We start from the raw sequence: 21,786 nt of genomic DNA on the forward strand, positions 1-21,786 counted from the left end.
TGTGTTGGTACAACTGCAAAGCCAAATCGGCCTGTCTGCTGTGACACTGCTCCTGCAAACGGGAACGGCAGGGCCACAGCCCGGTGTTCACAGCACATGCTTTGAAAGCCACCTTCTTATTGCATATTATTCCTATCTTTTTGGCAGAGCGCTTAGTGCAGAGTTGCTGGTGTTGTGCCATGCCAGTCTCCCCAGGCTCCTTCCCTACGAGGGAGGCATCTCTAATGCACTGGTAATTTTTTTTTTAACCTCTTTTTTCAGAGCATGGCCGTTTATAGATATATAGATAGATACATATATATATATATACATACACACACATTTTACATATATATGTATATATATATAAAAATAGCAATTTCATAGTTATATACAGGCATTAATAAAGTGCATAATGTTATTGGCTATTTTCAAATCTCATTTCCTGAGGAAGTGCTAACATACATAGCTCCTCCTACGACATGGTGCTGGCAGCCAATGCTAGGGTATGACACCTACTCCCTGGCTTTTAATTCCCACAAATACATCTCTCTGTCTGGAGCCAGAGCCTTAAAGGGAGTAGTGACAGCCTCAGTCCCTCAGGAAGCAAGTCGAAACTTCTTCCTTTGCCAAGGTGAATGCCTTTAAGGAGCAACTTCCCTCCATTTCGGAGCTCTCGGGTGTGTGCTACTTGGCAGTGGTCACAGAGCCATCTTCGGGAATCTTCTCCTCCGAACAGCTTCTTCCCGACAGCTTGTCATGGTGCTTGAGCTCGCTGAAGCGCTCCGCAACGCACTGCGCCGTGAGCCGGGCCTCGGGGTCGTGGTCCCAGCACTCAATAAGGGTTTCACAGACCATCTGGATGCCCTGCAGAGAGCAGAGAGAGAGAAGCCGTGATGGGGCTGGTCGCTGCTAAAGCCCCTGTGTGACAATTGCTTTAGTGCCCTCTGAAGTTCTGGGGGTTACTCACCCGCATCCTGGAGGTGCTTTATGGGCTCTGCTGCTACTGTCATGGGGGCATGCTTTTCTTTTTTTTAAAGAAACTCTACTTTCAGCACTTTAGTTAGTACTGTATTTTCTGGACATATATTCTGACACTTTATAACAAGAAAAATTACGCTTGGGCTAGCGCTATAGAATCAAGTAGGGTTTTTTTTTCAATAAGTATGATCAGAATTCTTGGATAACATGACTTTTGGCTCAACGCACGCCTTTGTATGCCTGAATTCTGTTTGGGTTTTTTAAACAAAATTCTGATTGCCAGCAATATCAGGCCCTACATTAGCCCTTTATGAATTCCTTGCAGACTAACTAAATCTATGTGCAAATATGGGCCACAATCCCACAAACACTTAAACACATGTCACTCACAGATGTAACTATTTAACCTTCATTTCAATGCTGATGCACATGTTTACAGGAGCAAAAAACAGTTGCATCTCTGTAATGCATTTTATAAACATGAGGTACTTGCCACGAAATTGTGTGTTATGCTTTATGGCACTAAAAGCCTATTAAGTAGGATTTATCTTAAACTTCTTATTTAAAAAAATAACATTTCACGACACTGCATTAATTGCATAATTTACCTAATTGGTGGTGTTGACTGATGTCAATGTTAATAGCAGAATGTTATTGTCTGTATACAAATGACATTAGTTTTCTGCTGGCATTGAAATTACAAGCAGTAAATTAAATTAAATATTAAACATTAACTTGAAATCAATAGTGCAACAAATCTCATTAAGGGGAGGGGGAATTGTAATATGTAAAACCATTCCAGAATTTTATCATGATGAATAATGAGTTCATTACAAAAACAGGACTGCAGAGGAAGGAAATGAATATGGAAAAGCCATTACAGTGAGATCAACTTCTACAGAGTTCAAAGCAGATCCTCAGCTGCTGCAAACTGTCACAGCCCCAAAGAAGCTGATGCATCACTGCATTTTAGATAGTGCAATGTGAAATGCTGAAGAGATTCAGATGAAGGGAATTAAATCCACCTTCATTAAATGTCCTGTGAGTGTGTTATCAGGCATTCATTTCCTGCCTTAGACTCTTAGCTGAATGCTGCTGGAGACAGCTATGCCCACCCCGGTGATGCAGGAGTGCAGACTCATGGTCCTCCCAGTCAGTTTGGTGCCCTGTACTGGGGGCAGACTGAGGTCTGGGTTTTATGTAGGGAAGAAAACTCCAAAGTCAAATGCAGGACACCCAGGTCCAAACCTGCCATCGTTCTACTTGCTATCTAAACCCAGATGTGATGAAATTCAAGGTGTATCTCACAATTCTACCCCAGTACCTCAAGCTGCAGCCCACCACACATTCAAGCATCCGGGGGTCTGCCCCATGCCTGAGCGCTATGCAGAGCACGAGCCCACCCTTGGGCACCTCTAGGCACATCTATGCTTGCTGCTGTGCATGAAACGAGCTCCTGGACACTTGTCTCCAAGACACAACCAGCAGTACTACCCGTTTCTATTGCCAAGTAATGCTGCGTCCTGCCACAGACAAGTCTCTGGGCCACCTAACTCTGCCCCAAGTGCCAATGACTTTTGCTCTACAGGGGCTTTTGTCACCTTCTATGACAAATACATCATCTGACTCTTCCCAAATGCAGAACAGAAATATTTGCTGACCATGTCTGCCTCTGTATCAGCATAAGCAGTATCTTTCTTTCATATCCAGCAACAGATTGGTACTAAGTTAGATTTCCTTTTGCTCTTGAGAAAACTGATTATCCTTAAGTTTCCTGACCACAGATCTTCCTGTTGTTCTTCTGTTTCCCTAATCAGTTCTCTACCGTTCTTTAATTTTTTTCACACGAGACCATGTCTTTTGAATATTTTGAGAAATGTTCCTAATTTTAAGCATTTTCTACTATTTAATTTTTAGCTCCCAAATGATCTGGCTCAGGATTCTTTTCTGCTCTGTTAATTGGGTTCTTCTAAAGTACTGCAGATTTATCACCAGTTTGGACCTCATTTTGGCTTTGTGGAAAACAAACGACTGCAGTCAACTCATGATCCCTTTTACCAGCTCATCCACAATTTTTGTAAAATTTCTGCAACCTTATAGTTCTTTTCCATAAAGATAAGCATTAGTATAATCTCTTTTTCCCAGCTCAACTTGTCATTTAGAAGACGGTTGTATCTGTGGCTCCTAGAAAATATCAAGGGCTTTTTAGTACATGTAACATCAGATACCCAGGTGTCCTTCAAAATACAGCTCTCCTCCCCAGCTAAAGCACCCTCCTCCGTAACTTTACTCATTGCAGACGACTATAAAAGGAGCAAGTCCTTGTGGTCCAGGAAGGGGCTGCACTCTGCCATAGTCATCAGGTGGCAGATGCATTGTTCTTGGTTGGAAAGGTGATTGATTTTGGCCATTCGCTTAGCCTAAGTAGGTGTTAGGCTGTGATTTTAACATCTCAACTGGAATGAAAAAGAGAGTGTTACATTGCTCTTGACGGAAATACTAGCTGATCTTGGTTGCCTGGGCTTTTATAAACATTCATGCTGCTTTCCTTTTGTCTGTAAAGACCACTCAACATATTTCATTGACAAGTGGAATGACCAAGCCTTACTCCTCCCTCTGAGGCGATTCTCATTTTATCTCTTCTGATAAAACTGCAAAGGTGAAGAAATGTGTGCCTTTGGCTTCTTTCCATTCGGTTTCATCTACTGAGAAATCAGGCTGCAACTGTCACCTAGGAAGTGCAACCATGGTGTCCGTGAATGGGGAAAGCTGACAGCGTGCTTCACGACATGCAAGGCAAATGGACTGCTAACGCGCAACCTGAATAAAACCAGACTGGCTTGCTGAAGACTCATTTCCTATTTTCTTAAACCTGTCAACAGCTGGGACACAACTATGACTGCTCTCCATGATAAAGTACTGAGATTTTTTTTCTCTGCTAAAGGAGCCCATGTGCAAAGTAGCTCTCTGTGACCTTTCAGAGCCTGCACGCAGTGTCCTTCAAGGCCCTAATGATTATGCGGCTGGCTGGATGATTGTTGGGTCTCAGTTTTCCAATCTTTTTGTTTTGATCACTTTTAGATTACACCGGTGGGCAGCAGAAATCCCAGGGCTTTGGGGCAGGCAGAGCACTGTGGTGTCTGAACCATGGCAACACTGGTGTCATTGTGAGCTCTAATCCGTGCAAAAGAGAGGTCCAGCCTCTTGGGCAGGACACAGGGTTAAAGCTCAGGCTTCAAACAGCAGCTAAATGTGTAGTGCAGCTCCCAGCTGCTCAAATGTGGTATTCTTACCTGATGGTTAAGCCAGGAGCTGGGGATCTCAGGTCGCCCTCTGTCTCTGAGGACATTGTCCTTCATGCTTTCCACGCAGGGGTGTTCTCGCACTTTAGACCCGAATGGAGGCTCGTACTCTTTCACTTCTGCCAAGAGAATAAGCAAACACAAGGGTATTCAGCTGGGCTGCATTGGTGCCAAGTGCAAAGGGAGCTGGCTGTTCTCTGGAGGAGTAGGAGCTACTGATTAGCTGCTCAGTGCCACTGTTCTGCTTGAACAGCTCCAAACAAAGCAAAGCCAGTTGGCATTTTCAAAACTGTTTCAAATGTGTTTCTCCCACATGGCTCCTCTCCCCTTTTCTTTCCTAGACAACTGAACAATTTTCATTTAAACCCTTTAGTACATAATCATATTAGCAACAGTCAGAGCAGCAGAGTAACCTATAATGGTCTGTGAGCCTTCCGATCTGTGCTGAGGCAAAATACATAGGAGCTTCAAGCTAACTTTTGCTTGAGCCAGGCTTGCAAGAACTTGCACCCCTTAGGTGCCCTGAAGTCCACACACACTTACCAGGTGAAATATAAAGTGAAATCTATCTCGGTCATTATAAATGTTAATGTGCCAGATTGCTAGGAGGAAACGGTGGCTTGAGAAGGACAAAGATACAGTAAGGTGCAGTGCTGGAAGCTGTCATGCTGCCCTTGTTCATTACTGAGCTGCATTCCTTTGTAGAAAGTAGCAGCCTGCTCTTATTTTAGGTCTCTTTCCCAAAATGGGTCAGTTTTGGCCCATGATGCAAAGGGCACATCTTCCTGAAGGGGCTGCTGCCATCCTAGTTTTTGTTTCCATGTTGCATGTTTTCTTTGCTTTTCTTTGGAGTGAGAAAGGAAGAAGCAGACATATGGGATCTTTGGAGAAAACTCAAAAATCTCTGAGAGCGGAAATATTATAGTAGATGCTGACACAGTGTAGAAAATGCTGTGGTTTCTTTGGGAACAGATGGAGACTTTACTCACAGGCCTAATGACTTGCTAGGATTAGATAAAGATTTATGAAGTTGGCCTGTTCTGCTGCCTCTTATTTCTTTCTAGGAATTAATCGAGGGCAAGAAAAACTGAAGTGTAATCTGCAAGGCAGTCTGCAGAATGTATGTGAGTGCCCAGAGAACGTGTGAACAGAGATGAACGAGACAGGAGACATAGCACTGTTGCGCGATGTTACACCCAAAATTCAAATGCAGTGTCCAGTGCTGCTCACTCCTCTCATTTTATAGTAAAAAGAAGCCCTGAAAAGGGTGATAACAATGATTAAAGGCCCATAAAAAAATGAGAAGAACCTCTAAAGCTTGGCTTTGTTTACTTTGGAGAGAAAAGTAAGGGGTTATATGACAAAATATTGAAAATAACTAATAGTCAAGATAACACAGGTCAGACTCTTCTGTCGTGTCTCATGATAAAAACAAGGTATTAATAGTATTGAACATAACTAAAAGGCAGAGTTTTCTCCCAAACCTTAGAATCAAGCTGTAGATCTCACTTCTATGTGATAGCCACGAGATGAAGACTTTATCAGGCTACAGAAAAAGAACTTCTAATGCTTAAGAAGAACAGCCAAATTATGATAACAAACATTCTGGAAGAGATATTAAACCTTGTGTTTCAAATGTCCAGCATTTAGAGATCCAGCTCAAAACAACTGTGTGTGCAGTGCAGCAGATCACCCCACAGATGCCTCCTGCACAGCTCTCCTTCTTTCTCCTGAACCATTTGGTGTTGACCACTGTCCACACAATGCTCTGGAGAGTGGCTGTAGTCCCAAAACACAACTCCTATCTCATCATATGTAAATCACTTTTTTAAGACTCAAGGGCCAAAGTCGTTTTTTGCTTTCTTTCCTCTACAAGAAGGCATACCAGTTTCATCCGCATTAATCTGAGTTAGAGATTACTCAGCCAAAGTAAATTTACAAGACTTTATCCCTAGAAGTTAATTGGGAATTTGCCATCTTGCTGGTCAGACCTGGATTACTACACAGCGGACGCACAATGATAATAAAGCAGATACCCATACTTTCAAAGCTAACCAAAATATTAAGGTTTGCTGGGAAGATTTAAATAGCATGACCTAGGTGGCCATTTCCTACACCATCTCCATTAGTCATGGTTTGATTGTGGTAGTGGTCATGGACACCAGCCAGTGCTCTGAGATGATCTTGAATATGAGGAGTCAGAGGAGTTGGCATACCCAACAATGAGAAGCTGGCGTTGCGCTGCTGACTTGTTCCCTCTCTCAGAGCTTAATTCGAAGGCCATTCAGCTGCATGAGATGGTTCAAGTGGGAGAAGGGAAGTCAGCCATCCCACAGAATTGGTAGGTTTTGGTAGGTTTGTATTGTAATACATTTTCCCCTATTTGAGGAACTCTGTGCTATGAGCATTCCTCTTCTAAATATAAAGATTGGGTTTTTTCGTTCTTTTTTTCTTTCTCTCTCTTTTTTTTTTTTTTTTTTTAGTAAAGAAAGAGAAATGGAGGCCAGATGCCAATTCACTGTAATGACATTATAGTAATACAATCATGCCTTCCCTCAGTTTGAAAAGCGTGTAGCATCTTCTTGCTATTTATTATCTTGCTTCTCTTTCCCTTCGAAAAGAAAAGCCCATTGAATCCTCTTGCAGTAAATCATCCTCATGCTGTGGAATCTCAGGTGTTAGACACATTTTGCAGTAATAGCTGGGGTTATTCATGGATCATGTTGTGGTGCTACAGTAGATGTAACAGATGTCAATTTGAGGTAGTCAATTTGTGCCTAGCTGCTTGTGCATGGCTGTATACAGGTGCTGAATCTATTTTTTATGCCTTACATGTTTCTTTTGATTGTTTTTAGACGAGTCAGGCACTAAAAAAGACAACTGGCTGAAGAACCATAAATACCTCAGGTACTGTGAACTACAGCACCTTTAGTGCTCAGTAATGGCAGAGTTCCTTCAACTTTTATCTCCAGCATTTAATCTTTATTGTTATGAGCTACCTTGCACTAATAATCACTGTACCTCTGGTTTCCTTTGACACTGGCCAGACCACAACTCTCAGAAAGGCTGGGATTGGAGTTTTAGTCCCAAACAGAGAGATTACTGAAAGAGAGATTTGTTGTGCCTGATGAATGCTTTGCAAAATTTGGCTGTGGGTTCCTCATGAAAAATACGCCTCTCTCATGTGATCTTTTTCTACTGTAAGCTCTTTGCAGTGAGATTCTCTTCCTTTGGGCCAGAACAGCATACCCACAAACCCTGTCAACACTCTCTCATGTGATCTGCCTTACTCATTTCTGTGGGACAACTTCTTATGCTGGAAGATGAAGGTTCATTTGTAGATTCAAAGCAGGAGTGAGGTGAAAGGTGACACACCTGTGTGTGTGTGCGTGTGAAGATTGTGTCTTTCTTCCAGCTAGGGGAATTTGGGTAGTGGATCTACCTATTAGCTGTTGCACAAAGGGATAATAATGCATAAAGCAAAAGCTCAAAAGCCATTTCATGGCCAAGTTTAAGTAGCTGTCAAATGCTTACTTTACATTTTCCATAGGTTTCCCCATTCCATGCCATGAAGGGCAAGGGTGTGTTGGGCTGGGTGAACACACTGTGCAGTTTCCCTTTCACAGACATGTTTTAAGTGACTTCACATCTGATGATCAAAGACACAGCCACCCTTCCAAAGGATTGGGAGCGCATGAGCTCTGCCATCAGTGTACAGGCTGCTTAATCACTGTGTGCTGGGTCCAGAGATGGGAAAGTGGAGGAGTGCAGAACACATCAGTGCCCGACATGGGACATAACGCAGCAACCTCATCTCCTGTGCTCTGGGCTTGCAGAAGGACAGCACTTGCTACCTTACATGTAGCACTGTGGTTACACTTAGAGAATTTCTATGATGTGAGTTACTGTCATGGGGTGACACTGCACTGTGTGGATATACTAGCTTGGGGTTATCTGCCCCCATGAGCCAGCCCAGTGCAGACATGCCCTAATGGGGCTCTGCTCCACAGAAGGAAAGGTTTAAATCAGGCCCCAGATGCAGCCACCTCAGGGCCCAACGTGCAGGCACAGCCCCACTGTACAGGCTACCAAAATGCTCCCTGCAACCAGAAACTGTCACCTTGCCACGTCAATATGATGAAAGCTGAGCATTTCGCAAGGTACAGGACACACAAATATTTAGTTACCAAACTGTGTCTCTTGGCTGACTCCTTCCAAGCAAGCGTAAGATTAATCAGTGATTTTATTCATATTAAACACGGCTCTGGTATAAAGCAAGGCTGGCATTTCAAACAAAGCCCTTCTGCTCTACTGAAGCCAGCCACCACTCTGGGTAGGGCAATACTGCCTGAGCAACATCGCCGTTTTCTGAGGGGTTTCTCTTCTCCCTCTTCACCAGCTTCGTGCATTCAGAAGTTCCCCTTCCTCTCGTTCTCCCCTGTCACCCCCAACAGTCTCTGGTCCGTAGCTGCTCCGATGCAAAACAGATGGTTTTCTTTTCTTTCTAGGAGGCTGTCAGAGAAATTACACTTGCCTCGGTCGCCAAAGCTGTGTCACTCTGAAAGCAAGTGCTTGAGATGAAAATTATATTTCTTGCAACATGCAGCATCTGGTGCACAGCTGTTGCACTGAATGAAATACCAAGTTAACGGCAGCATGGAGCAGTTGAAGTTCTCCCCAAAGTAGTATTGCTGAGTTTCTAAATATGCCTCTTAAATTATACTCTGGTGAAAAATCAGTCAAACTCGATCTTTGCCTCCGTCTCCCTTTCCCTCGTGTCCCATTTCTGCTTCTCCATATTTAGCACAACAAAGTAACAACGAACAGCATGGCCTTACTCGAAAGCCAGTCCCCACCTGCTTATTTACTACAGCAGCTTCACAGTATGGATTATGCTGCTGGGTATTTTTGTTTAAGCGTCTGCTGAGTGAAAAGGCCCCGCATAGCATGGAGACTGTGTTGGACAAAGATGCAGTACTGAAAGGACCTGCCTCCATTGCCTCCCGCACTCACTAAACACCTGCAGGCTGACAAATGAATCCTGAGAATTCTCTTTGTGAAAGAAATGTCACTGTACCTTCACGTGGCTGCATGGCAATTAGCCCCCCCGCAATGCTTCCCTCCCTAATTAAAGTTACTTATGCCGCTGCCTCAGCTTAGACTGCTACTCGTGCCCTTGAAAATGCCACTGGTTTCTCTAGTGACACAGAGCTGACGCTGCAAATATGGTGCCTACATCTTTTAGGCTCCTTTGGAAAGGCTGTCTGTGATCAGGTCAGCCAACTCCAGCTTATACAGGAGGTCATTTCTCCCAGTGCTGAACAGTTTAGGAAGAAAAGAGGGGCTTGCGTGAGCAAAGGCAGCTCCTCTGGAAGGCTGCAACGAGAGGAGGGAGTCTCACGAGTGACAGATGGAGAGAGAAAGCAGAGGGGGAGCCGTAGGCATGAATCACTGTCAGGGTATTTCACCAGCTGGTTGCAAAGCAACGACAGGAAAATCTAAGAAGCAAATGAGAGAAACTGTGCAATGCTGCTGCAGCTCAGTACCAGTGACAAGTGGAGGGAGCTACATCCTGGGAGTTGTAGTTAACTGCTCTTGATGAAGGCACTAAGCCCAAGTTCCAGCCCCACGGATCTGCCCAGGTACTCCTGTGTTTTTGCTGAGGATTTCAGCCACTGGAAAGATGACTGAAATAGAGGAACAAAATTCAAGAATTGTGTTCTGGAGTTGAGGATGACTGAGGGATGAAATGAACAGGGAAAATCATGATGAGCGGGGTTAAGCTCCACATTGAAAGCAAAGGGATAGCAGGCCAGAGTAACCTTTCTTTTTCCTGAAATGATTTCAGCTATTTTTCTCAAGGTTATAACGGGTCAGTCTCTTCTAGCTAAACAAGCTGGTGATTTTCCTTCCTTATGAAACTTGTTTTATATCCTCTTTTAGGCAGTTGCCTTCTGAGAACAGAAGCAATAAGATTCGCTCTTGCCACAATCTCCATTTCACTGTACTCAGCAAATATGAACAGGAAGGGACTTGGGCATCAGCAAAGATAAAAGATTCCACAGTGAAAAGCTCATATTTATATTAATAAGGTGAGTTCCTAAATGCAAGAAACAGAGAGAGCTCAACAGACAGGGCAAAGATCCTTTTTCTTGGGTTTTAAATCTCCTCAGCCACGTTTACAAAGTACTAATGGAAGGCTGAAGTTGTGCCAATGCATTTAGAAACAGGCATGACCACGACAGTTAAATGTGGCTAAGTTTGCTTTGGAAAATGCCAGACTGAGGTTCAGTTCCTGAAGCACCAAATGTTTTTTTCCCTGAAATGTTTAACCAGAAAATAATTTTTTTTCCTGCTTTTATGCTAGAACTGGCTGTTTGCACATGTACTCGCTTTGTAGCTTTCCCGGCAGGGTGCAAACAGGGGCAAATCTGCTGCCCACAGTCCAGCCCACCCAGTAAGACTAAATGCTGGTCAGACACAAGAGGAGACGGAGGTGGCGGCATTCCTCCTGCCTGCACATGGACACTGTGATGCAGCCACATAGCCACTGTGCAGAGTAGCTTCAGAGACCTCCGTGGACACCCTTGTGGTATCCCACAGACCTTAGTAGAGAAACAAGGACCAGCTATGCACTTTGTCCCATGTGACAGTGGTTTCCCTCCTGTACACTATGTTCCCCGTACTGTTCTCTTCTCTGTGGCAGCCCTTTGAGACACAACTGTGCCAAGTCCAACGAAAAGGGAGACTCTGGCTTTGGAAGAAGAGTAGCAAATCAAATCATAGTTGCATTCTACTGTAATATCCACACTAGTGTTACCTTTTATAGCCCCACTCCTTAAAACTGCCTGTGAGAGCTCTGGACTGTGCAGCAGTTTTTGTTAGAATCAATGTTAGACAATATCAGCAGACTGAAGAATTTTATATGTAACTTAGTCTCATTTTAGTCCCTAAAGTAAGGTGAAAATCTTCAAACATGGCAATATATAATGCAGATATCTCAACAGCAACATTTCTGATTTCTAGCACATACCAGTGCTACACACTGGGAATTCTGAGGCAGCTTTAGGCAAAGCAGAAATGGAGATTTTGTTTCAGTGAACAAACTCTGAATATGAATAGGCACAGCAGCTCTTCCTGAAGCTGTTCTGATAGTCAGTTCCAATCATTTTTATTTTGTTACTGCACTTCATACAACAAACATCCTTTGATTTCTCATATAGGTGATCTTGTGCAACATCACAAAAAAAGATGAGCAGCAGCAGGGGATTTTGGGAAAGCAGGAAAGTTTCTATAGCCTTATGATGGCTCTTACTGAAATGATCAGTCAGTAAATGGGACACTTAACTAGCCCTCATTTGATTTCAGAATTAACATTCCATGAAAGTAAATGGCAGGCAGTTATCACTTCTTGGTCTTAATATTTCAAACTATCCTAGGTTTCCAATCATTTTGGGTGAGGTCAACCAGACTCAGTCAATCCATGGCTACGCAAAACGTTATAGGAAAAATGGACATTATCTTTAAAAGTGGCCTATCTAACAGCAGATTTATCCTTACACCAATCAAGAACCAATTTTCTTGTGCTTTCATGTGCTTGCCCTTCAAGCCTGTTCACACACATGCATCTCATACTGTTGAAGGCCTGTTAATTTAAAGCATCCAGGTATACTAGAAAAAATGGTGAGAGTTAAAAAGAATCATCCCCTCCTCAGACAACCACAAGAGCATGTCTGTCCAAACATACTTTTAGAGAGAAGAAAACTTACCTCCGATGGCATTACAGCGAGATGTCATTTCCCAGAGGACCAAAGCCATGGAGTACACATCCGTTTGTTTGAAGGACTCCACGTTCTCCAGGTTCATCCTGGACTCCAGAACCTCAGGGGCCATGTATCTTGCTGTGCCAACCTGTAGGAGAGGAGATTGGGGGGAGCTCAGGAGCTGCAACTGTAATTCATGTTTTGGATTCTGCTGTGATTTAACTTCAGCTTTCACAGAAACGGTGCCATTTGACATGTATCCAAAAGTTCAGGCCATACTTGGCACAGGTCATACTTTCTTGGTGCCAGGGGAATCTGGCATTGTCCCGACTACCAACTTACTTGCACCTCCCTTGGTAAAGAAAAATAAAAAGCCCTTTTTAGTTCCTTAAGCAAATAATTTTGACACTAACAAGCTTTCTCACTCTTTGGCTGTTCAAAGATAAACTCTGCCCTTTGGGCCTGAAGCAATTGCCTCTGACTGTCTTTCAGATGAGCAAGAAACACATTGTATTCTTTTGCACTGCATATTACAGTGTTAGCTGTTTCTTTTCATGGTAGGCTTAAAAGGAAAATGGTAAATGCAGACCTGGCAGAAGCAAGCAAATTCACAAATACTGAATGCAGAAGCACACATTTGAATCAAAACCAAAGATTGGCCCCTTTGTTTGAAAAGTTGTTCTCATAAACATTATTCATACTGAGCAATTCTCAGCAATCATTGTAGCAGCTTTGCTGAGATCTAGATTATGACCTTGATTACAGAAGGCAAAGTTTAAATGTCTGTTTTTAACACAAGAAATGATTCAAGGAAGAATTTTTAGATCACTTAACAGTTGCTTTCAAATGACAAACCCTTCATGGGGCTGATACAAAAAATGTATCCCTCTTGAAAAAGTGCAAACATAACAAGTTTGATCAGGCCAAGACCATTTCAAATTGGAGACTGGTTAATCACAGAGAAGAACAAGCACAAACGGGGGATGCAGTAGGACTTGTGATTCAAATGAACTACCTGTAGACTGCACTACAGCAATTGCTCCAGTGCCCAGCCGCAAGCAGGACTGCAAAAGATCATTTCAGTTACTCAGTCTGCAATTGCAAGCAGCCACATAGCAAATGTACAGCTCCCGAGAGAGCCCTACGATATCTATTTTACAAGCTTCTGTAAACACATCTTATCACTCCAGGCTTAGGGCAAATGGGAAGAAGTTCCACAAAAAGTGCAATGCACTGTAAGAAGATAGAAGGAAAGATCAAGGACATTGCTTTGTCATAAGACCCTGCGACAGCAAAGAATTTCCATGTCAAAAATATCCGTATCGTTGTGGGATCAAAACCTTTATAAAGAAGAGAAAAAAAACCTGTGTGACCAGTCCCAAATTTAAGTTCCCTATTACATAGACTCTGTGACGAATTTAAGGCCAAGCACCTGAGCAACAGCTAAATACTGAACAGGTAATTGGGACAATCATGTCTCAGCACCACTGAGTTGATCAGCATCTCTCTCCCCTACAGAACATAAACGTATGGAAACTCTGCAGCAGAGACTGTTCCTACCTCCCATCCATTCCCCAACACACAACTTCTTCCCCAAGCAGACCTTATCCAACACTTAAGAAGGGTGACCTGTACACTATGGCCCACAGTCCCACATCCCCGAATCCTGCTGATTTTAACAGGAGCTAATGGTGCCCAAATACAGATTCTTATCATTGTCACAAAGTGCTGTTCTGGGGTCTGACATTTTGCACCCTCTTTGCAGCAATGAAAATTATTCTGCAGCTGTGCTTGACAATGGAGGATCAAACCTTGTAACTAAAAAGTACAGTGGAAAAAGCAGAGAAAATTTAAAATTATTTGAAGAATGGTATCAAATAAATCCCATTTCCATCCTGCTTAGGATTTATCATGTGTTCCACGCTGCTTGTGTCCTTTATCTGCATTTAGATTATTAGGTCTTTGGGTCAAAGATACTTTGCCTGTATCTCACCGAAACGTGAGTCCTGAGTCTCACAGGCATTTTAGCTATCTAAACTCCAGCAATTCAGAGCTGGTTGCTCTCTGGAGTCTGGGTATGCTTTCTCTCTCTCTCTTCCTGTGGTACATTATAATTTTTGTGACTTTTGGATTTTTTTTTTACTGAAAGCCTTATATTTCTTTCAAGCTGTTGGGGGATGGGCCTTGGTACCACCTACCAGTCCTTTGAACACAATGAGACAAAGGTCCACATTTATCTACTCACATAAAGTAAGGCCTGCAAATATTAACCATCATGGGTGGTCAAACTGAAAAGACTGCAAAGATTCTAATGGGGGAAAAAGATGGTTTCCAGCAGTCACTAAGGGCACTTGTATTCTATGGTCAAATAATGGCTACATTTGCATGATGTGGAAGGTAGTTGGGTAGCTGGGAAAGAAGACAACTTTGCAACCCCAACAACTTGCCTTGAATATTACCATTTAAGGCTGAACAGAAAAATGGTAAAATACTTACACTCATTTATTTCATCAGAAGGTAGAGGTTTACTTGAACTAAACTGTGTGTCAACTCCATTATATACTTTAAAAAATTGGACCTCCTGGTGGGAAGGGTTTGAATCAAAGTCTAAAGTTTAGAAATGATGCATAAGGCAAACCCTGGTGCAAGACCCCTTTAGCAAAAGCTAGAGCTCTAAAGCTGGCATGTCGGGGAATTTCAGTGGGTGGTGCTTGTGTGCCCAGAAGAATCAAGGCGGAGGTTGAAGTGGAGTCACTTCACACCATCATACTCCTTGTCACTTCACACCATCATACTCCTTGTCACAGAGAAGGATGACACTAGCTGGGCCACCCCCAAACAGATTCACTGGAGCTAAACAAAAAAGTGAGCCTCAAGGACACCCATCCAAAGTAGCAACCTGCTTGGGGCAGCCCTGTGCTTTGTCATGTCAGTGTGGGTTGTAGAAGTGGCAATATCAACACTGTCCTCCTGCTTCCAAGTGTCTGTGAGCAATGCCAGAGAAATCAGCTTGAAATATGGGTTGGCTTAAGCAGCTGAAGTGTTTGTGAGGTTGAGTTTCACAGCCCCTGCCTTACACGGATGAATATTCTGTTTTCACTTTATTTCAAATGGGACAAATCTTATGACTAACAATATGGTTTGACTTCACTGAACTCCAAAAAGGTCTGGCATTCTGAAAAGAAATGATATGTAATTGTCTGTGGTGTTTGTATTATTTATATATGGCTTCCTTGGTTACCACTCACTCTCGACAACTGCTAATAAACCCTCTCAAAACGAGACCAAGACGGTTGCCTCTCACTAAAGAGACTTTCAAAGATAGATTTTCATTAGATGAACAAAGATGAGCAAAGCTCCCATGAACTCAGCAGAGCACTGCTGACTGAAGAGCTGTCCCTCGAAATGTTCCAAACCTAAGTATTAGTTCCATGTGAAGTAAAAGTTAGTGCAAATGGACAGTCTTTGATGGGACCTTCATATAAAAATATAAACATAAAAATACATGTATATGTATATCTAAATAATTAGGAATTAATTAACAAATTATCTGCATTTACTACAGGAGTTTTCATTAGAAGAGCCAATATTTAGAGCTGTAATTGAAAAATTCCATCTTCAAAGCATTTGCAAACATCTTCCAGGCATAACTGTGAAGTAGATGAGTATTATCCATGCTACTTAGTTGAAAAAGTACAACAGAGCAAGTATTTTTGTTTTATATTCTTGCATTTACTTCCACGTGGAGAATGTGCCATAATCTTAAACAAGTTTATTTTTTGCCTTTTCAAGTGATTATCTGCCACTCTAGTTCTCTGCTTACACCCCTTGAGGACAGATGACTGACTTCACCTATGCTGGGGTAAACCTGGAGTGGGTCTACTCACACAAAACTGTAGTGCTGTCAGGCTTGAAAGCTGTGGCACAACCTCCCATGACAAGCACGTCCTTATCGTGTGTGTGCGTGTGCGTACCACAAACCATCACAAGCTCATGCGTGTGTAGTAGATGAATGGCTGCATCATATACATATGCAGCTTTCCAATCAGAGCAAAATCTTCATTGCAAAACCTTCATTGCAACTTACCCCACTGTTGCTTTAATGTTAACTTTAGAGTCTCTTTGTTTATAAACACTGTTTTAAGTAAATATGGCAGCTTAAGGATATTTTTTCCTCCAGTTCCACCCAGGAACAGATACGCCAACTGGTATACCACACACCTGCCTCTTCAAACTTTAACTTACCTGCCCGCTGTTAGCCAAGTCATCCACAGACAGAGAAGGGTCCAGCCTCAGTGATAACCCAAAGTCACAGAGACAGCAGGTTAAATCATTTTTCACCAGGATGTTGGAACTCTTTAGGTCTCTGTGCACAATAGGTGTTTTGGGGCGACCACAGGGTGTGTGATCACTATGCAGATGGGCAATCCCACGGGCTAACGATCCACCCAGTTTCCAGAGGTCCTCCCAGCTGATAATGTGCCGTGTGAGGTATTCCTGCAAGTTTCCTCTAGCATGGAAGGCAGTGATTAACCAATACTGTTTACCAAGATCTGTCTTACGCTCCTCTGCTGTCAAGAATTGGAGGATGTTCTCATGCTTGAGGTTTACATCTGAAAAAATGTCTTTCTCAGTTTTCCAGGAGGCAAATTCTTCATAGGGGAAAATCTTGACTGCCACAGTTTCATACTGCTCCGATGTGTTTTGCTTCAATTTGGCTTTATACACCTCAGCAAACCTTCCTTTGCCAACAACGACATCCAACTCAATGGGCAGCAATTCTGTGTTGTGGTTGATGTTGTTGGCACAGGTAGAGCTGATGTCTGAGCGGTCATCATCTAAGATAATGGCACAAACATCACTGCAGTCCTTATGTTTCCTGGGCTTAACATTCTTCTCCCATGCCTTGTTGAGCTTCCTCTTCTTATGAGTGCGGTAGGCATAAAAGATGACAATCACAGCAACAGAAATCACCAGTAATGGGACAAGACTTATGATGGTGACTTTGGAAATTTCATCTTTCTCTTCTGGCTTATGAGGGTCATCTGTAGAGAAGAACAGAAGGAAAGCCTACATTAAATGATATCATAATTTTATGTATACAGCAAGCTGTCAATAATTATAATTTTTATCCAGAGTGTAATAAATTATCTCCCCCACTAATAGGAGATAATAAAAATTATCACCGCTTTCTTATTTCAAAGTGTTGTTTTGTATATAGGCCTGCACTTACCAAGACGTCCCTGTCTGCTTATTTTATAAAAAGCCAGAACTGAATGAGAAAGAACCTAATGTAATTTAGTAACTTTGCTCTTCACTCAGGCTGTTAATACATTATAGATGAAACCTTCATTTCCCTGAATGAAATAGCCAAAGTCTCCTGCACTTACTTTGTCGATGTATTCTTTACAGATCTGCCCATTTAACCAGTAATTACTAGAACACATTAATTTTTCTAAGAACTGGATTGCTAAATAAACAGCCAGTGCAGCATGTGAATTCCTCACTTGCCCAGTTATCACTCCAGATCCAGCATATTTCAGTGGGATCCATGTAAAGACATCTTTAGGAAGCCTGTCCACACACAACTACTGCATGCTAATATTCAGGCACAGTAAGTATGCCTGCAGACACATCTGAAAAACAAAACTCATTCTCATACTTTGATGTATGTGAAAGAGCATCGCCAGAACAGATTGAAACACCTGCACATACACAGGTGTTTGTTTGAATCCTGCTGCAGGCACAATCATGCATGTATGACACATCTGAGAAATGTCACCTCCCCCACATGCTTTTTGCATGGATTTATGTAACTCAAAACACCCTCTGTGTGTCACTTGCTGGCTGTGTGCTGGCTGCCTGTTGGAAAGCAGTAGATGGTTCACTTTAAACTCCTTAGCTGGTGCAGCCCACACACTAACACTTTCTTAGGTGGAACATACAGGGATAGGGAAGAACAACAGGCGCATACTCTAGAACAGGGACATGTTCTGAGAAGAGTACAGAACATTATTCTAGAGGTAAGAGCTGCCCTGTCACCTCTACAAGTGACCTTCTAGTTCAGTATTTCTTCAGGAAAATAAACAATTTAAAAGGGAGCAATTTTATTCTGACAACAGATTAAAGGACAGTCAGAGTTCATCTGAACCTGATTTGATCAGACACATGGAAATGTACTCTTGCCACCCTACTTCTCCTTTGAATCAGAGCGAATGTACGATACTATCTTTCCGTGAGCAAGGGGATTGAGTGGAAGAAGTCCTAGGAGTCTAACCTGAATGGATTAAAACAACTGAAGCTGCAACAAAAGGTAAGCAAGGGGCTCATGTTGGCAGCACAATGCTCTGGCAGATGCTTACAGCAATGCCACTGACTCAGGTTCTGTGTATTGGGCCAAGTAAGTCAATATGAAAAGTTGAATAAGGTCTGAAGGGAAGTTGCCACAAGCTTCTGTTTCCCCTACTCTGTCCCTCTCAAAACAAAAGTGAGCAATGCTGAAAGGGGAGGGGGAAAAGAGTTTGCAATTTGAATATGCAGTACCTCTAACCCTCCAATTTCACTTGTAATCACTTTTCCATGGGAAACACAGCTGGCAAGCAGCACGAGCCATCAGCTATTCAAAGGCAGGTGATGGAACACCTAAAGTGTATATTCTTCTTTATTTGGAAGGAGGTCTGAATCCTGAACCAGGATGTGCTTCCTCTGTTTGAAAGGTTCATCAACCTGATGTAGAGCAAATAATTCAATCCTAGCCTCTCTCATAGGTTTCAAGGGAGAGGAAGTGTCTTTCTAGCAGTGACATTCCTCGCTAGCACAGATCAGTGGCATTCACTAGCAGCACTCACAAAGGATTAATTTCCTTCATTTATGCAAAATGAAGCCAATCCCTTTTAAGACAATCATTTCTTCCACACCTGTGCAAACCACAAATCCTTATACTCAAATGATGTCCCTTGGCAACAACACATTAGTAAATTTTCATTTTTTTTAGTTTTAAATAAGAAAAAAACACTTAAAAGTTCATCACAGATTACAGGCACCCCTTCTGCTCCTCAACATGTTGAAGAGGGGAAAAAAAAAACCACAACAGGTTATATATAGCACTTACTGGAGGACTGGATCTTGAAAGTCCAATGTCACTGACAGTAAATAGAAAATTTGCATTGCTTACTCCCATGTGCATTCTTTGCTGTCAGAAAATCTGCTTTATAAGGAACTTGGGAAACACCCCGGGGGAGGAGAACTGACTGTGTTATGGGATGGCTGTTCAGGAGTTTTGGCTGCAAGCAGGCCACAACTGCATGAATGAAACTGTGATGATTTTTTTTTTTTTAACTTGACCATAGAAAAGCATGCTTGAAGTTTTTGACTGTGCTCTTGGAACTGAGTAATATGTCATCTATATAATGTAGCATAATTTTAACAAAGATAAACATGTCACTTCAGGGCCCTTTAAGCCCTTTTTCTTTTCCACAGAGCTGCAGTATGTATCCTATATATTTGAAATACAAATGTCTTTCTAAATGAGGGAGAAAAACCCAAGATTTATCAGTTCTCTTTCAAATTTCTGCCATAAGTCCAGGCAGTTGGAGGTAGTTGAATGCATGTTCAGCTCTAACTGAGAAGAAACTCACCCAAAGCCACCACTCCTTCATTCTTTTGGCTACCTGTCTGAAGGTCTCTGATCACTCCTACAATGCCCTAGAGCAGGCTGTACTATTTGGGCCTACAGCTGAGAAGTCTCCAGCAGACTTCATGGCCCTTTGTCTCTTCCTCTTTTTGCACAAGAGAAAGCTCTTCTTGTGGTGCAGGGGGATTTCTGGGTGGAAGGCAAAAACCTTTGATGTTGGCAATGTCATTTGCAAAAGAATTAAAATAAATTAATCAAAGCAGAAGCTGAGCAGTTTGGCTGCTTCCCCTGAGCTCTGTATCAGCCTGCACCCCTGCTAAAAAAATGACACATCCGCTTTGGCACCATCTCTGGGAGGAAGTACAGAGGCAGGGGGGGACAAGCACATGACTGCACATCCCCACCTTAAGCAGCATGGATGAAGGGTATGCTTATTTTCAGTTTTTAAGACACTAGGCAAGGCACACTCAAGGTTTGTGAAGTGCAAGAATGAGCACCCAACTGGGAGAAGGAGTGTCAGGACTGACAAGGATGAACCCTGAGGCCACAAAAGGACTGAGCTGCCTGCCAGCAGGATTAATGGGGACAGCAGCAGCAAAGAGCTGGTGGCAGGGATGGCCAGTCCAAGCAGGGCACTTCTGGAACTAACTGCCTTTGATTTCGACCGCTGATACGAGCAGAACAAAACCAGCCCTTCGAGCACAACCTAAGATTGAATCGATGTACAAAGTCAGGGCAGGATCAAAATTCAGAGCATATCTGAATGTTTGCATAGTGGCTAGCTAACATTTTCTGGCTTGACTACAGGAATCTAAGAATAAATATGTTCATTTGCTTATAAATACCTATGACTCAAACCCCACAATTTCAAAAATGGGAGTTCAGCTTCCTTTTTCTGAGCCCCACAATGAGCAAAACCTGGCTGAACCGGCAAGCAAGGAAATGGTTAAATGAAACAGCCTTTCAGGTTTTGCAAATATGCTCCTGAATAACTTTCCCCACCCAGAACTATTATTTAGGCAGATCAGTCCTTTCTTAAGCTTCAAAAGAACCTATTAATATAGCATAACAATAGAGAAGTAGAGCTAAAAGAAAGCTTCCTGTATGTGGTTTAAACTAAGCACAAGCCATCTGCACAACCCTTAACACTACCAAAGCCTTGAGGGAATAAGGCTCAGGTGCCAAAGAAAATGGAAACACGGTACAGCCCCTGTTCAGCCAGGAAGCTTCAAAGCACAACATCGCTTTGCCTGCAAATTCTCTAGGTTGGATTGGATGCCTTTGATTGAACTTTGGTGTCACTGAACTTTGGAAACAAGAAATAAAACAATGGCAAAAAAATTAGGATCTGCACTGCAAAGCAGAGGGCAGCAGAAATGCACAGCCTACCCTGACAGAACCAGTTCAGTGCTGGTTGCTTCTTATGTGAGCTCTGAAGTTGCTGCCTACTCAACTGCTAGGCAAAGCTGCACAGCAGGGCAAGAATATGTTTGATATAGGCAGAACTCAGGTTAAATATGTCAACACTGATGTATTGCAAGCTTGTCTAGTGTCTTAAAACCCCACAGAGAAACACAGTCACAAAATATAGGTCCAAACCCAGGACTGTGATCTAGTTATTTTGCAAGCTCCTGAGACACAAAGCAGCCCTTTGAGCTGACTGGAGGATAGCAATTCTGAGGTTTCGAAATTTGGTTTCAATTCCACGCTGGAATGAAAAGTAACACTTTCTGAATGTTTTTGCATAAACAGAATTCTGTTCAAATGTTGCAATTTGGCAAGAGATGCGAGTGCTGAATCCCCACCAGTGAAAGGACTAGTCTGGGGTATGGGAGCTCTCAAGTTCAAGTCCTACTCTGTTTCATACAGGGAAGAGCTTTTCATCTCTGATTATTCTCAATTAGGCAAAATGCAAGTTTGATTCTTACATGTGTACCAATTTCTGGGCAAGACACAAGGCAGTAAAATACGAAAAAGTCTGCCCCTCCCATAGTTCTACTTTCTGGATGAAAACTGATTCCATAAAATGGTTCATTTTCAGTGAAAAGAAGTTTCACAGACTCTGAGCAGCTGTTTGGGGGAACTGAGTTTATCTCTTTACGAATCCTCAAGTGACAATGAAATTCTG

General features: G+C 42.6%; 1 protein-coding gene across 1 annotated transcript in view; it reads right to left on the minus strand.

Moving 5' to 3' along the window:
- Positions 1–666: 666 nt before the first annotated feature.
- TGFBR2 (transforming growth factor beta receptor 2) overlaps positions 667–21,786 on the minus strand; it is a gene marked incomplete at its 3' end in the record, with an annotated part of 58,145 nt that continues 37,025 nt past the window's right edge. Inside the window, exons 4-7 of the mRNA XM_080339104.1 lie at positions 16,271–17,070; positions 12,032–12,173; positions 4,254–4,381; positions 667–846 (exon numbers count right to left, since the gene is read on the minus strand). Of these exons, the coding sequence (XP_080195230.1) occupies positions 667–846; positions 4,254–4,381; positions 12,032–12,173; positions 16,271–17,070 (1,250 nt within the window). The remainder of the gene's footprint in view (positions 847–4,253; positions 4,382–12,031; positions 12,174–16,270; positions 17,071–21,786) is intronic.

This window comes from Nesoenas mayeri (assembly GCF_963082525.1).
Source record: "Nesoenas mayeri genome assembly, chromosome: 2".
Taxonomy (NCBI): domain Eukaryota; kingdom Metazoa; phylum Chordata; class Aves; order Columbiformes; family Columbidae; genus Nesoenas; species Nesoenas mayeri.